This window comes from Pagrus pagrus, assembly GCF_965226575.1.
Source record: "Pagrus pagrus genome assembly, chromosome: 20".
Taxonomy (NCBI): Eukaryota; Metazoa; Chordata; class Actinopteri; order Spariformes; family Sparidae; genus Pagrus; species Pagrus pagrus.
Window position 1 is genome coordinate 14,710,615 of NC_140207.1, and position 16,464 is coordinate 14,727,078.

Below are 16,464 nucleotides of genomic sequence, written 5' to 3' on the forward strand. Positions count from 1 at the left end.
GGCACATCGCATTGGCTGTATGATTAAAATGTGGCACCCATATTTAGGCGTGTTAAATCAGGATCGATCTGTATTTATTAATTAATAGTGAAAATTCATTAAGTATTGTTGGCTGTGGGACCCCCCGGAGTCCATTCAAGCACCTCCTGGAGGTCTGAGGAGCATTTTCTAACCCAACCCCTCACATCAATATGCAGGGTTGTGCCCGTGACAGTGTATATAAAGCCCACCCCGGGCCCGATAAACCTCCAATAACCTGCCTCATTCGTTAAGCGCACGCTGTGTTTTCAACGTGCACACGCGGTGACACAATTAACAAACCATCAAGTCAACGAAATCTGTCAAATAAAAGGGAGAAGAGGCTGCTGGTTCAGCGCTGTGGCGCTGCGTAACGGGGGAGTCGCAATAAACAGGCGAAGTACGCGGGTCTTGCCGAGGACGCAGAGTCCGCTGGAGGAACCAGTTCAGCGGACTCCGGTGTGACTGTGTGGAGCCGGAGCGATATCAAGTATAGATAATGTCAGCAGGGGAGGTTGTTGTAAAAAGCAGGGACGTGCTGGAGGAAAACCAGCCCGTTAATTCAGTTTTCACACCTTTATATTTGCATAATTTGAGCGCGTTTATAAACTGACATAAAACCCCATGAGAGGAAATTAAAGAGTTCACCTCGACACGAAGATGAACAAAATCTAAGCCGTTCATGTAATGATCCTTGACTGGACTTTCACCTCTTTATTCACCACCTCCATCACAGACTGAGGTTCTCTTCATCTGGGTGTAAATATTTGAAGAAAGTCGTTCAGTGACTGCCTCCGCCAAAAATAGATCCAACAGGCTTCCGCTTTTCAAACCAAATTATTTCTGGCTTTCAAGAGGCTTCTTTGCCTCGCATTTCAGAGGACTTTCTACTAATTGATCTATTATTTAGTTCATTCATCTTTGATCTCAGCAGACACCATTTTCAAAACCAATGAGTCGCGCAGCAGCTCGGATGCCTTTTTCATCGAGTAATGAATTTGATAAAGAAGTCGTATGGTGGAAGCTTTTCATGAAAAAAGTCTCTGGGAGCCTTAAATAAATACAGGACACATGAATCCCTCTGACCAAACCTCACTCTGAGGAAAGGACACAGCCATTTTTAAATAAATCATGCCCAAATAACGCATAAAGATGTCCAGGTGTGGTCACGGATGTCTCTTTACCTCCTCCGTGGGTCAGTCTCTCTAAATGTGAATTATCTGCGATCACAAGCTGTTCGTTTATCAGCTCTGTGATGTCTGAAAATGGACGCAGGCCAACATTTTCTATTTGGAAGCGGACGAGAAAACAAGCAGCGTCATGTTGCCAAAACAGAAATGAAACAAGATAAGCAGCAGATTAGGCAGTCATGGCAGCGAGAGGCAAAAGAGACGAGTCGAGCCTCAATAAAAAGAAAATGAATCATGTGGAGAAATAAAATTTGTTTTAATCGAAGGGAGAACCAGGAGAGGCTGTTTTAATGTTTCACAGAAATGAAACAGCTTGTTTGGCTTCATTCTAGTCTAATCTATTCACACTGATGTATTTTTAACATGTGAACTTTATATTTCAAGCAGCTGATTATCGTGGCTGTGTAGTTTGAGTTTCTGTAAGACATGACTTTCATACTTCTGTCACAATGAATAGGAAACGACTCACTGCAGATTTTGTATGAACTTAGTAAAGAAATGGCCTCATTTATAAAAAAATATATAATGTCCTATGTCCAAGTAGGCTAATCATAGGCCCTGCATCACCATGTGTCACCTTCTCTTTAAACAAGAACTTAAACTGGAAATGTTATCTGTAAATGTATGGGCAGGTTATTTGTCATTTTACAGCGAACAACACCAGAACCTCAAGCTGCCAAACTTTCATTTCAACCACCAGTCGATGTTTAAAATGAATTTTGCCTTTAAAACAAGACCGGCCAAAGTTAAAGTTAAACTGGGTAAGAAGAAGAAGAAAGAAAGACCATGGCTGACATATGTTGTATTCAGCCTGTGGTTTCATTATTGTGTGTTCTGTTCGTGCTCCATGTGCTCCTGACTCACATAAACACCCGAAATAAATGACATTTGCCACGTTGTGTTGGTTAATAAATGAGGCATAACTCACAATTAAGACGTAGCCTACATTATTATCCAATCAGCTGCCTTTAGGGGGAAAAAGCGCCTCGGACTCGACGATGCTTTGTTGTTTTTTTTTGTTTGTTTGTTTGTTTTAGTAGCCTACCTGATGATTCTGCTCTTTGTGCGTGTGTGTTCTTCTCTCTGTCTGTTCATTTACAAGCTGCTCAACAGCAAATCCACACAGGAGGCCTGGAAAAATATTCAAGGGTCATGATAAACCAAATGTGTCTGCAGAAAGATCAAATATTGATAAGTGACGATCTGGCAACGACCTAAAATTCATTAAAGGGTACTTACAGGAGGAAATGGGTGAGGTAGTCACGCAGAAAAACAGAGCATTGATGGTTTAAAGGTCCTATTTGTAAGAAAAGTTGATTTTTGAGTTTCATTCAAAACTTACACTTTTTGCCTTCATCCCAAAACATCAGTTTTTGATGATTTTGGAAACCCAGAGTGTCATTATTTGACGAGTTGGGGATGAGACTCAAAAATCAACTTTTCCTACCAATAGCACCTTTAATGGGTCTATTAGTATAACGCATCTATTACATCCTACAGCTTTATTTAAGCATGAGAAGTACCCTTATAATATAGTTCACCTATGTGCTTAAACACGTAGCCTATAAGTTAAACATCCTTATTTAAAAGCTATTTGACGGCCTCTGTCGCTCTTTCCTCCCCCGGGGGGAGGAGAGGGAGCTCTGCGGGCTCAGATTACCCTCCAAACAAGCCTCAATCAGGCCAAATTATTAACGAGGATCCACTGTAACATGCAGATCTTATCGGAGCAGGATCACCAGGGTTTGACAGGAAGGGCCGGAGAGCAAAAAAAATAAAAAAACAAAAAAAACACACATCAGAAAACGAGTTTAACAGGATATTACATGACTTTTAATATCACAGGAAAGCAAGAAAACAGAGCAGTAGATTAAAGAAACATCAGGACGTTAAACAAAACCAGTATTTTATGCCAAATAATATATTCTGTTGATGCTGCAAAAGGTAAAAAAAATAACCATAAACTGACAGTTCAGTGCAGCTTCTGAAATAGTGACATGTTACGTATAGGAATCATGTTCATTGGCACGAATTCTCAATGTTTTCCACGACCTTAACATGTCAAATTCGTGTCTTTGTCCACGAATCCTAAAGGTTGAATCTCGTCACTATTTGAAGAACAGACTCTAACCTTTAACCAAAATCACGAGCTCTCCATACTCTTCAACCAAAGGGAATTGTCTTGCTTTTGTTGCGTAAGGCTGCGCGGCTCATAAATGTAGTGTTTCATTCAGGCAGAGAAAACGTGTTGCATGCACGAAAATATCCTGACAGTCACGAGAAAGGTCAGAATTTGGGTCGATGACAGTTTCACGAACTGCTGTGATGCTGTGATGGACAGAACTAACTTTAAAAAAAAAAAAAAAGACCATAGCAGCCACATTTTAAATCTCTACAACACATGATAAAAATGATAAATAACAGACTTTGATATGACTTATGGTGCATTTATGGGCACTAGAGACATACCTAAATGATTTTTAAAGGGCAGTTCTGCCTATTTTCATTCCAAGTTGAACACACCTCAGTCAAATTGGGCCTAAATAAGCAGTTAGTTACAATGAGTCCTGAGCCCCCAGCTTTCCCCTTTGTCCCACATCCTGAACACTCAATATAAAGAAGCGGCTGAAAAAAGTTGGCTGAAACCTTATCTGGCAACGGCCCAGACAGCCCCTTCAAAAAAAAAAAATGTGTCCTATTATATTTCTCAACCACCCAATTTAAGAAACTTCACTTGAAGAGGAGAAGAAAGGAATCTCATCCAGCTCAAATGTGATTTTGAGGCATGGTGTCTCCTGCCTGCGTGCCCTGCAGCGAGGCAGCGGGCCACGTTCTTCCAATCCGTCTGACGTTTGACGTATAGCCCAGACTGAACAAGAAGGGCTGTAGGTGAGAATATCTGTCGACTTCAGTGCTGACACAGTAATCAATAATCAACAAGCTGTGGCCTGAATGCACGCAGGCCTCTAGAGGAAATCCAGCTCACTCTCAGTCAGTCTTTAAGAAGGATTATTTCCTCACTTGTGTGTTAATGTTACAAATTAAATACATTTTTGATGTATCAGTGTGGAGGAGGTCCTCTGATTGTGTGTGTGTCTCTGTGTGTGTGTGTGTGTGTGTGTGTGTGTGTGTGTGTGTTGGTATCTTTTATCCCAAATCCAGCCTGGGCTCCTTGTCCTAACTCCCTGGTATGAGGGGTCAAAGGTCACCGCCGCTTGTGGCCAGTGTTCAAATCCCCCTATAGTGTGTAATGTTCTCAACATTATAAAGAGAACCAGTGTCCAGATATTAGTTTCCAGACCGTGGAACATTTTAATCAGCTGAAATGAAGGATGTCATCTAATCATCTAAGTCCAGCCCCAGAGGACTGATTTATTCTTTTAATTTTAAATAGTTATGATGGTTTTATTCTTTGTGAATAGTTCTACGAGAGACAATTTTTACTCATTTTTAGCCAAATAACAAAAATACTTTTTGACCTCAACCTCTAAAAAAAATGTGGCCAGCAAAACCAGTGAGATTAACCATTTTCCAGGTAATAGACTGTGAAACTTAAAGGGTTTCTGTGTACAAAAAGTATATGAAAATTGATTTGAAGACGTACCTTCAGATGCTAATAATGTATCCTTTTTCGCAAACAAGGTTTTTTTTTTGTAGCTTACAACAAAGAAACCACTATGAGTGTGTGTGTGTGTGTGTGTGTGTGTGTGTGTGTGTGTGTGGAGGAGGGGTTCAGTTTGAAGGCCAATCATATATTGATTTCACAAGAAAAAGGCCTTTTATCAACAGCAGTCTTCCCAATTCATATTTCCAATGAATGGTTTGATTTTTATGTATATATTTTTTGTATTTAAATGAAAGCAATAATATCAGTTAATAATGATGATGATGTTAATAGCCTGACAAAGTTCAGGATGGTTGTTGAAACATGCTCACACATGGCACATGTTCAATCATTCATGTAATGGGATTAGGCAGTTTTTAAAAAAAAAGTGAACAACAGGAATTTCAAAGTTGAGCTTTGTTTATCTTAAATGTCAGTCACTACCAAGAAAAAAAAAACATATAAACAAACATTTAGGGTTATATTTTGTTATTATCTTATTTTATATCTTCAGAGTGGACACAGTAGTTAGGCTGCATGTCTTCATCTGCACTCTGGCTTCCAACTGAAAACTAGCCTACATTTTTCTGTGCCACAAAACTACACAAACCTGAGTTGATGTGGTGTTAAGTTAAAGGGGCACTATGTAGTTTTTGGAGAAGGAAGTCAAAAATATTTACAATATTAATGAGGTGATTATACAAACTGAGAAATATTTATTTCTTTTCATAAGTGAATAAACAAGCTGTTCTCAGAGGAAAATAAGGTCCCAGAACACCGTTTGAAGCTAGAAAGGTGGCAGGGTCCGCCACATATAAACAAAGTAGAACATTATAAACTTGTGCTGTCCTTTAAGATCAGTTTGTTTATTCAGTTTATTCAGTCATGAAAACAAAGAGAGTTTATTTAGTTCTCTTTCTCTTCTGATTAAATCTCTTCCCCAAGACTACATAGTGCACCTTTAAAGTGCATTTTCTCACCCTTAATAAACAACATGTCTTATTAATCTATAACAGAAATGATCTCCAAACACTTTTGAATTTAAGAAATGTGTAAATAGTTTTATGTCTTTAAATGATCCTCTGTAAACTGATGAATAATTCATAGATAAACCTCTGTTGGGAGCCACAGGCTTTATGAACACGCCAGAAAACAGAGCAACATGGCAGGATAACAGCCGTAATGAGCAGAGACTCGCGCTGGTCGCCTCTACACGTCCCTCCAACCACCGGGCTCGTTGATCACTGATTGAATTGTATGTTAAAAGTTGCTCCAGTCGCCATGCTCCTTTCAACATTAAGGCTACATCTGGCTCTCTCCTGTCCGCAGAAAAGCCTTTACAAATGGAGTTGAGCTCCATGACCGAGCAGAAGCCCTCTGGTGCTGGTTTTCCCCTTCCTCCCCCCACATGCAGTCCCTCTGGCCAGGGAAACCCACCAGACATCAGCTCTCTGGGCTCCCCGTGTCTCTCCCAACGTGTTTTCAGCTCATTGGGGTCAGTTATTAACCAGAGAGCGTTTTAATTTCATTTACACATACACACTTGAAATACTTCAGCAAAAAGAATCCTCACTAATTTGGAGTTATGCTTTGGTAAACTACATAATATTTACAATAATCAATAACTATACAACTAGATAATAACTATTACGTATTTTTGAAGCAGGTTGGTCATTTTTTATTTTTTTCTGGTAATTATTTTATATAATTAATAATCCATAATAATAATAATAATAATAATACGACAATTCACAATTCTCTAATGGCAATAGGCTACATTATTTTTGTCAATAAATAAAATAAATATAATAATGAATAAATAATAATTTATGGAATCTATTTTGTTTGATAAAGGTTTTAGAAAGAACATTTCAAGACCAAATTTTAAGAAAGCTGAATACCTCAGTTTCAGAAAACGCACGAGCTACCGTTCAGCCCTAAGTGCAGCCAAAGCGCAATTAATCCAACAGTTTAAACTGCAGTGAGAAACTAACCGACACCTTCATCAGTACTTAAAAATACAACATTTGGTGTTTGAATGTGATTTTCAGGAGGCAACACTGCTGCAGCATCAGAGCAGCAGCAGCAGCAGTGTTGCTCCACTCTCCTCTCCACACAGGCCGCCGTCCCTCCCTCTGACCCCGGCTCTGTGCAGGGGGATGCCGGGTAAAACCCAGCAGAGGCAGCGCTGTTTCCCCCGCTGCTTCCACCTCCTCCACGGTGCGCCACGATCGCGCTGATGGAGGCTTTACTGAAGGGAACAAACACATCGTTAGTGGAAAATCTGAATGCACATGTGGGAATGTTATTTTCGGGGATTGCTTGATGGATCTGATTTTTTTTTTTTTTTTTTTTTTTTTTTAAAAACACTTCTCATTCCTACTTCTGCGTGACTCCGCTCTTACGTAATGGCAGCACGATTATATTAATATTATAATGCCATGAGCCGCTGACCTTTGCACTACTTATTCTGAATTCATGGAGATCTGAACTCTTAGGCGTAATGATTGATTGCTTGTCACCACACTCTTAAAACGTAAAAGTGACGCACACGGGCTGGGCTGTACATGGAGAAATCTTTTATCAACAGATTTAAAGATTTAAAACCGAATTATATTAAATTTGGGGGGTAGATAAAAAATGGAAAACTGTACACCGTCACAGCTGTTGAAGCGTGAACCAGCTTACAGCTCCTTCTCCAAGAGGTCAAAATATTAATACTAAGAGGGGAGACGTACAGGAGGTGGGAGGTTTTATTGTGTCTTTAATCCAGCCTGTTCCTCAGATCTGTAGCTGGTGTAGGTTTGCGTTATAGGGTGAAAAGCACATGGGTCACACAGATGAGCGCTCTGAGCTGAGCCCATTAGATTAAAACAGACTTCACTAGATGGGGAAAGTTTGTTTTACACCTTGAACAGAAGCTCTGCTCTCTGTCGCACTCGCGCTTCAACTCCCCGTGGTGTTTCACTTAATTAAAGAGCTTTTATTTTGAAATTACACAATTAAATCCAATAAACCCCCTCTCTCTATTAACATCACATTCTCTCACTGCTACTGAAATCATAGCCTCTCTACAGGTCACATAGGTCCGAGTAAGAGCTGAAAAGTCTCTGTCGGTGTTCAGAATTAATTTAACAATTCATTTGAGTTATTCTGTTTGAATATCCTGCACTTTTTTCTTGTTTTTGACAAAAAAAGGGAACTTCTTTTGGCATTATTTTACTTGTAAGTTGCAAATCCTCAGACCCACATCGTCCTGCAGCAGAGAAGCAAACAAGTGTGCAAGTTTGAGGCTGTTTCATCACGCAGATCGTGCGGTGGGCTCACAGATTCATTCACACACACACACACACACACACACACACACACACACACACACACACACACACACACACACACAGAATAACATCCAAGTTTTGTCAGTGCGTTAAATTCAACGCGCACAATCACGCAAATCTGTTTTAAACTCCCCCTGAGCGCCTCCAACACGTCCAAAGACTTGTTTTGTTTATCAATATTTTTTACACCCAAAATATTGTGAGCTCCTGAGTGACCTTGCGTGAAGGGCCGAGTGACAGGCGAATACTTCACAGCTCAGGGATTCAACATAAAAACGTCCTGACAGCTTTTATCGGTCTCCGTGTATTTAATTGTCTCAAAGATCAATGCAAAGTGCTGACCCTGACGCGGCATGTGTCTGTCAGCATTACCCACAACTTCGTCCCCCTAAACACGCAGTCAAATATCATTTTCAGCTCTTTACAAAACATGAACTTTCTTTCTTCCCCTGTTTTTTTTTTTAATTAAAACCAAATTGCGCCAGAGGCTTGTTTTGTCCCTTTTCCACGTATTCCTTCTATTGTTATTCTATAGAAGTTACAGTCTACTGGTTCCCAATCCGCACTGGAATTTAACCCTGAAACGCCAGCAGCAGTATAATGGCTTGTCTCTGCTCCCAGTATGGCCCCTGCAGGCTCCAGCAGCAGCAGCAGCCATGCCGGGGCCAGACAGCCTGCCAGCCCCGGCTCCCCTTATCAACCTCGGGGCTTTGGCCTGGACCATATACCGCAGAGTCCCATTAATCAGGGAAACATCACGTCAAACATGGCAGATTGAGCGAAGGGCAAGTCTGGTCAGAGCTTCGTATGGAGAAGTTACATGGTCCTGCGCTACACAGTATTGTGAAAGTCGAATAGCCTGAGGCGAGTTGATTCCAAGCAGCAGGTACATATACTTGTGAATTGTTTATTTTATTGTATTTCATCCCCCTAATGTATCACATACTCAAGATCTGGCAATTTATACAATATCTTGGCATATAGCTGTAGCTGTGCTGCAGGACTTGTACCTGCAAGGAAATAATGATGTTTTTTATTCGCAAAAGCTTCTTGCACGCTGCTGCAGCATTGTTTCAGTGTTGTTCCGGCCAGCTTACTGCGCGTATTAAACCGAGTAGGCTCGCACCACCTCATGCGCAGTGGTTGGAAATGCTGCATGCGTAAATATCTGCGGTTTGCCTCTTGTTATTATTGCAGGCTCCGCAGGCCTACCACTTCTTCCGTCACACAGCCCTTAAATGCACCGGGGAAGGGATTCCCTCACTGCTAGAGGAGTTGAACAGAAGTGATGAGCATGCAGCCAGCTCTTTGTGGTGTATTTGCCATCAGTCATCATTAGTTCTATTGTTAGTTTAAACTACCCACAATGTAGATAAGCGCTACAGTAGATCTATGTGGGCTCTTTAACTTTCATTTTGACACCTCTTCGCCTCAGGGACCAAACTCTTATCTCTTCTTTAATTGCAGACTGGATATGTCTAATTTATCCTAAACGCCTTTAAACGCTTATGAAATGACTCGTGTTGCAGAGCAAATTGAAAAGCTGGAGACTTAGATTTAATGACAGAGCAGTGAAAGACATATCAAAGATGAAAAGCAGCAGCTGTGTTCCCAAAAGATTTTTTTTTTTTTAAAGAAAAGAAAAGGGGAAACCCCATAAACAAAGTTAAAACAAATCTTTGTTTTCATAACCCTCTCCCAACGCAAATCCCAGGCCAGTTCCTCCATCATTAAATCCGTTTAACCCCCCCTCCTCCAAAACAACACACGATTGTCCGACTGAAAAGAAAGAGAACGAGTCTGATAATTACACTCAGTCGCGTTTAATGAATGCTTCATAATTATAAAAAAAAAAAGAAAGGGAAAGTGCTTCAAGATCCACCGTTCAAGTTTCCATTTCGAGTGCAGTTGTCCTGTATAGATATTCACAACAACAACAACAAAACAAAATCAATATACAAGAAAACCCCAGAAAATTCACAAAAATAAATATTCAGTTTCATATAAACAACCAGTGACTTCAAATTCCATGTCAAAAACCTGACCTCAAGTATTGTATCAAAAAAGCGAAGTAAATGAGTGGATGAGGAGGGCAGGGAGGCGGGGAGGAGGAGGAGGGGGAGGAGGAGGAGGAATGGGGGGAGAGTGCACGCAGCCCCTGGCTGCTGCACGATGCAATTGTTTACATTGATAGCGTCACTGTCAGAGAGCTATTTGTCTTAACGGTGGAAAGGCCCTCCCAACAGGCCATTACCACCATCTCCGTCCCTCAGCCGCGCATTGTGAGTACTGCGTGAGAATAGGCTGGTGCGTCAGGGGGGCAAACCCGCACTGCTTTGGGCGCAGGCTATTCCTCTTCTTCCTATGCCGTGCAGCCCATGCTTTTGACATGCGGATTAAAGGTTGAAAGCTTCGCTCTCGCAACACAGCAACTTCCCCCCTCTCCAAACCCTGTGCAACCCCCTCAGTTTTTTACTGCTAGCCCGCTCATATGCCAGCTTGTGTCATGGCTTCAAAAAAAACAAAAAAAACAAGCAATAGCCAGCTGAACCAGGCTGAGAATATAAGTTCAAGTTTGAATTGTCGCTTCCAGCCGCAGGAATAAGGCCCATGGTGAGTTTTTGGGGCTTCATGGCTGCAGGGTGGTGCTTTAATCACATGGCTAAACATCTACCATATGTGTCCACACCGTGTTAGGCAGAGTGAAACTCACTTTTTTGTACATTTTATTCCTTTTTTTTTTTTTTAACTTTTTTTTTTTTTTTTTTTTACAATCACCCATTAAATAGTTTCTACAATCCTCTGAATGAATGCACCCTTTGCTGTGCTTGTGAGGGCGCTGACATCATTCACGGGCTTTGGGTTTGTTGTGATCTGGCTCGCCATAAGCTGGGCCTCTCTTTGTCGCGCACAGAAAAGCCTGCCAATTAGCAGAGCGCGTCCTGCACTGCCATTAAAAAACATCTACACGTTTACCTAAAATACCTACATGTGGGTGCAGCCTCGACCGCTTGATTCACTCCTGTTTAAAAAAAATACAAAAAGGAAAAAAAAAAAGAAAAAAAAAAAAGGTGTGTCCACTGGAGAAGCTGAGTGAAACAGGTCTGGGGGCACTACATTCGATGAGCGGCCATGTTCAGAAGATGGTGACATAAAGAAACATTTTTAAAAAACTGATTGTATTCTGGGTGTCTCAGGGAGGAACAGTGCCAATAATGAGAAATAATTGGCGTTTTTTTTCTCCAACTAAAAATAGAATAATGAACAGCAGTGGCTTCGCGGAAATCAGCATATTATTAAATTATAGGACACCAGGAAATGGCATAGAAACTCACGTATGGGTACATCCTAAATATTCAAATAAATGAATGGAGTTTGGTCTTTGTATCTACATCCAAAATTCATCTTTAGCTGTTTGTTTGTTTTTCTTTCTATCAGCATCACTCAGACGTCATTTCACAGGCTAGGCAGAAACCCTAAAGCTGAAACAAGACCCCCACCAGTATCAAAGTGCAATGCATTTAAGCCTATCTCCTGTGCTTTGTCGCATTGTTTCTGAGCAGCTCAGAGTAGCTAGAAGGTGTTTTCACGCTGTTTTGGTGCTGTCTTTCCCCCCACCGTGACTCCTGAATCACATCCCAACCATATCCTCTCTTGGGCATTGTTACCATCCCTGTGATTTACATTACGTCCGTGCTCCAAACGCACACAATATACAGGCTGATCCTGGCACACATGTGGCGTGTATGAGATAAATCGGTGGCCAGAGTGGATCGGGCAAAAGGGACGTGAATACGAGTCTACCGTGGGACTTATCGTGCTGAGAAGGTCTGAGCCTTATTCCTTTTTGATTGTCTGTACGTAAGGCCTTGTGTTGTGTCTGGGCCTGCGTCTGTGCGCACTCACACAGACCAGGAAATACTCGGCAGAAATAAAAAAACAAGGCTGAAAACCAGATCACAAGGACTCTAGAAAAAACCCTACAACCACCAGGAATAAATTCCTGTCAGATCTAATAAAGGCTTAACCGTGAGTATGTATTGATAGACATTAGGGAACCATTTTTTTTTCAATAATTCTCTGAAATTGAACACTTGGACACGTGAGCTACTGAGGGCCAAGCATGACAGAAAGAAACAGCTTGGGTATATATAAAATATACCAAGCGGCACAGAAGGGGAAACCCTGATTTTGTTTTTGTGATTTATACAAGGTCAAACTTGCTCTCAGTCTCATCTCGGGGATTTATGTTTGTTTTTCTTTTCTTTACCCCTTTTCCTCTTTCAGACAAAGCACAAACCACTGAAACCCTGGCACCATACAATCCAACAGGTCGAGCATAGAAAAGCGAAGAAGAAGAAGAGATAATCAGGGGGAAAAAAATAAAAATAAGTCAAGTAAACACAATTACGAGAACCTAACATATTGCTTAGGATTGGTAGCTTATTTTTTAAGTTCTTGTAAGCATAAATCCAGGAGCGGTGTCTCACAGTCCTGTGGGCGTTTTCTGAGGCTCCAAAAAGGGCGATCTTGTGGATTTTTCCCCCCTCGATCAAACTTCAAAACAAAGCGGAATGTAAACCCATTCACAGAAAGAAAAAAAAAAAAAAAAAAGAGGGAGGAAAAAATAATAATAAACAGCGATAAAGTTAAGACTCTGGCTGTGATTAGGTTTCATATGGACACGCTGGGGGCTTTTTTTCCTCTTCTCTTTTTTAAAAAAACCAGCTCAGTATTTCCTCGTTCTCTGAGCGTGTGGGGGAGGGAGAATCTGGCCGCCTGGCTGCCACCTCCACACGGGGTGGGACGGAGGGGGAGGCCCCGGGCCCCTCAGCGAGTTCAGGGAGTAAGCGGGGCACAAATCCCCGTCGCTGCCAACAACCAGCGACGGCGGGGATGGGAAATTTGCCATCAGGCTGAAAGGCGTTTTTGCAGGCGATGCTACAGTGCTGGCGGTGCTGCGTTTGCGTCTGCTCGGTAATTCCTCCGTGGATGCCTCCTCGCAGCCCGCGGAACGAGAAGAAGTAGAAGAAGAAGATGAAGAAGAAGAAGAGGAGGAGGAGGAAGAGGAAGATGAGGAGGAGGAAGAGGCAGCCGTGTTGACCCTGGGCACGTTTTGTTTTGTTTGCGCCCTGGAAACTCGGGATTTCTTACTCCCTAGCACCGGAGCCCTGCAGTTTTTGTTCCTGTGCTCCCCCTCGTCGATACATGGGCTTTCCTGACCGCTCCAGGATTCCTGAGGACCACAGGGGGACCTGGGGACCACATCAGGGCTCCTTTCTGTGGCTTTAACCCCGCTGCTGCTGCTGAAACAGTCCCCTTGTTTGATGGCTCCGCTCTCTGCCTTGTCTCCTTTACATTTGACTACAGTGGCCTGGCTCTGGTATTCATATTCATCACAGCTTTCCTCCACTTTAACTTTCACATTGTGGAGGTTGAAGGGTGGCGTCCTGGCTGTCCTGTCGCTGTCCGGGTGGGGGGCGGCGGTCACGCAGGACTCCTCCGCCTCGGTCTTTATTTTTTTCACAGGAGTGGGCAGCTTTAGGCTTGTGGCTTTCGCCTCCCTCCTGCCGGCACATTTGGGGAGCTTGTCGTAGTCACACTGCGCGCTCAGTCCCGGGGGGCACTTGGTGGGGTGACCCGGCGTCCTGCGTGAGGGGTGAAAGGCCTTACTCCGGTTGGGCCCCGGTGAATAGAGGGCCAGCTCGTCCGCGGGGTCAGTCCCGTTTAGATCAGCCTCAAACGCCCTTTCCCTTTTGGACTCGGCGAAAAAGCGCTCCCCCACAAGGGCCGAGTTAAATTTTGGCGTGTGCAAAGGTCCCAGGTCCTTTCTAGTTTCACTGCATATAAATTCACATTTCTGACGTCTCTGCTGTCTGCTGTCCCCCGTGTGTGAAGTGGCAACATGACCCAGTGTCCCGGCCTGCCTCCCTGGTTGCTGCTGGTTGTTGTAGTGGAACGTGGGCTGCAGGACCAAAGGTGCTTTACAAGTGGTGAGAGTTTTCGCGAGGGAGCCGACCCGGGCCCGTCGGAACCGGATGCTCTGGACCGAAACACGGCTAGAAACGGAGCTGGAGTCGGACTGAGAGGAGCTCTCCTCCTCCTCTGAGCTGACCTCTGAACTTTCCGACTGCGTGTCATCTTCCTCGTCGCCCTCCTCCTCCTCTTCCTCCCCCTCCTCCTCCTCCTCGGAGCTCCCGGAGTTGCTGGTGGTGGAGAGGCCGGACCCGAAGTCCGAATCCGGGTACGCCCGGTCCGAGTAGGTGCTGGACTCGGTGTCGCTGCTGTAACTCTCCGGGAAACCCTGCTCGTGGTGGTGATGGTGGTGGTGATGGTGATGCTGGTGGTGGTGATGGTGGTGAGGTCTGGGGTCGAGATAGAAATCCGGACCGAGGTGAAAAGCACCGAAAGAAGCGCCGGGACCGCCGGCTGATTTGGGTTGAACGAGCAGCACCGGTGGTACGTGGTGGTGCGCGTGTCTGCTCCTGCTCCACGAGTGCCTCGCGCTGTCCCTGCCGCCGCCCCCCTCGCGCCTCCTCTTCCTTTTGTGAAGTAGGTCGCCGGCAGAGCGCGAGAGCCTGGACTGAGCAGCTATGGCGGACTGAAGCACCACCGGCTGCCGGCTCACCGCGCTCCGGAAAAACGAGTGCCTTTGGCTCAAAGTAACACGGTTCCCTGTTATTTTCGCTGTTTCATAGTTTTTAAAGTGTTTGTGACCGGACTTAGTCACCGAACGGTATTCCCGTCCGTGGGTTTTGTGGTAAATTTGAGGTAGTTTGGAGTCGGTAAGGCAAGGAGGCAGCTCTCTCCTCCTGCCCGTTTTGTTGTGAAGTGTGAGAGTCTCCGGGACGCCGTGCAAACTAAACCAAACTTTTTCCCTCCACAGCTCGGCGTCGGCACGGAGGAGCCCCGGCGACGCATCCTCACCCCCGGGGGAACACGCCGCTTTCGCTTTCCTTTTGTTGGACTTCAACACCCGCTCCGTCTTGCAGGAGAAATACAGAGCCTCCACGTCCTCCCGCGATATGAGAGTGCATTTAGCGGCATGGAACGCTATAGAGTTTATTGCTTTGAGCTTCCGCAGCTCCTCCAGGTCGCAGTGGTGCTTCTTCACATTCAGGTGGTCCATGCGCTTGTGCACCGTGGTCCGAGGGATGTTCTTCAGCAGGTCGGTGAAGACCTGAGACAAAGCAAACATTTGCTTGCCTTTGATGAGCAGGTATCCCAGTCTCACCCCTTGCATTTCCTCAAAGCCACACTCCAGGTCTCCCATGTTTTATGTCTCCGCTCCAATGTATTAATCCATGTAGTCACTCTCAGTATATTATGGATTTACCAGTGAATGGCATGGGGTCGCGGGCTCAAGGCATCCTGCTCATACCTTTAATCCATCCACACCGCTGCTGCTGCGTCATGAAAATGCAAACTTTGACATGCAGAGTTAAATGGAGCTGCCGGTGTCTAATGGGTTGAATGAGCCGACAGCAGCATCCACACGTCGCCTCTTGCCCGGGTCCGGCATGGTGGAGGAATGCGACGGATGCGTCCACCAAGCCGGGGCTGCTGCTACCTGCCTCTGCCGGCTCCACTCCCCTCTGGACGGCAGCAGGACGAGGGGTAGGTGTACACCACTGCCTCAGCCAGAGGGATAAAATAGCGAGAAGAGAGAGAGACAGAGAGAGAGAGGGAGAGAGAGAGAGGGAGGGAGGGAGAGGGAGTTGTGAGGGTGGAGGGGAGGGAGAAAGAGAGAGAGAGAGAGAGAGAGTCCGAGACAGAGAGAAACAGAATAAGAGCTAAAATGCAGCTGCTATTCTGGCTGCTGGTTGAGCCACAAATAAAATGACAGAGAGGGGAGGTGCGCCAGTCTGGAGACACCTTCATCAATTAATGCCCTCGGAGTCGACGCCCATTGGACGCCGCTGACAGGTGATGCAATAAAAATGGATATTCCATCCCCACCCCCTTCCACACCCTGCCATTACAATAGTTTACAATTGTGCCCACAGACCCCGCCGTTTGAGTAAATAACGCAGTTATGACAAGTTCATATTTCAATAGCTGAATAAAGAGAGAAAAATCTGAGCAGTTCACTGCTGCGCGTGTGTGTGTACGAGCAGAGAAAAGGTAGCCCGAGCCTGCAAGTTGTCATGATAAGACTGGAATGTATGTATGTATGTGCTTTTCCTCTCTCGGTCCACATCAGAACGCATGCGGTAGTGGTGCTGTATGGAATCGATTGTGTGCTGGTAAAATGACTCCACGCTCCGGCTACTTTAGACGGTCTGATGTGTGTTAACGCAGCGCAGCTTAAACA

General features: G+C 44.3%; 1 protein-coding gene across 1 annotated transcript; it reads right to left on the reverse strand.

The window, feature by feature from the left end:
• Nucleotides 1-9,786: 9,786 nt before the first annotated feature.
• On the reverse strand, nucleotides 9,787-15,712 carry skida1 (SKI/DACH domain containing 1). The gene has a single exon (XM_084341245.1). The coding sequence runs from the start codon at nucleotides 15,421-15,423 to the stop codon at nucleotides 12,880-12,882; it is 2,544 nt and encodes an 847-aa protein (XP_084197371.1). The 5' UTR covers nucleotides 15,424-15,712; the 3' UTR covers nucleotides 9,787-12,879.
• Between the last annotated feature and the right edge of the window lie 752 nt (nucleotides 15,713-16,464).

Coding starts and splice junctions, on each gene's coding strand:
- skida1 (XM_084341245.1), bottom strand. CDS start 15,423: ATGGGAGACCTGGAGTGTGGCTTTGAGGAAATGCAAGGGGTGAGACTG.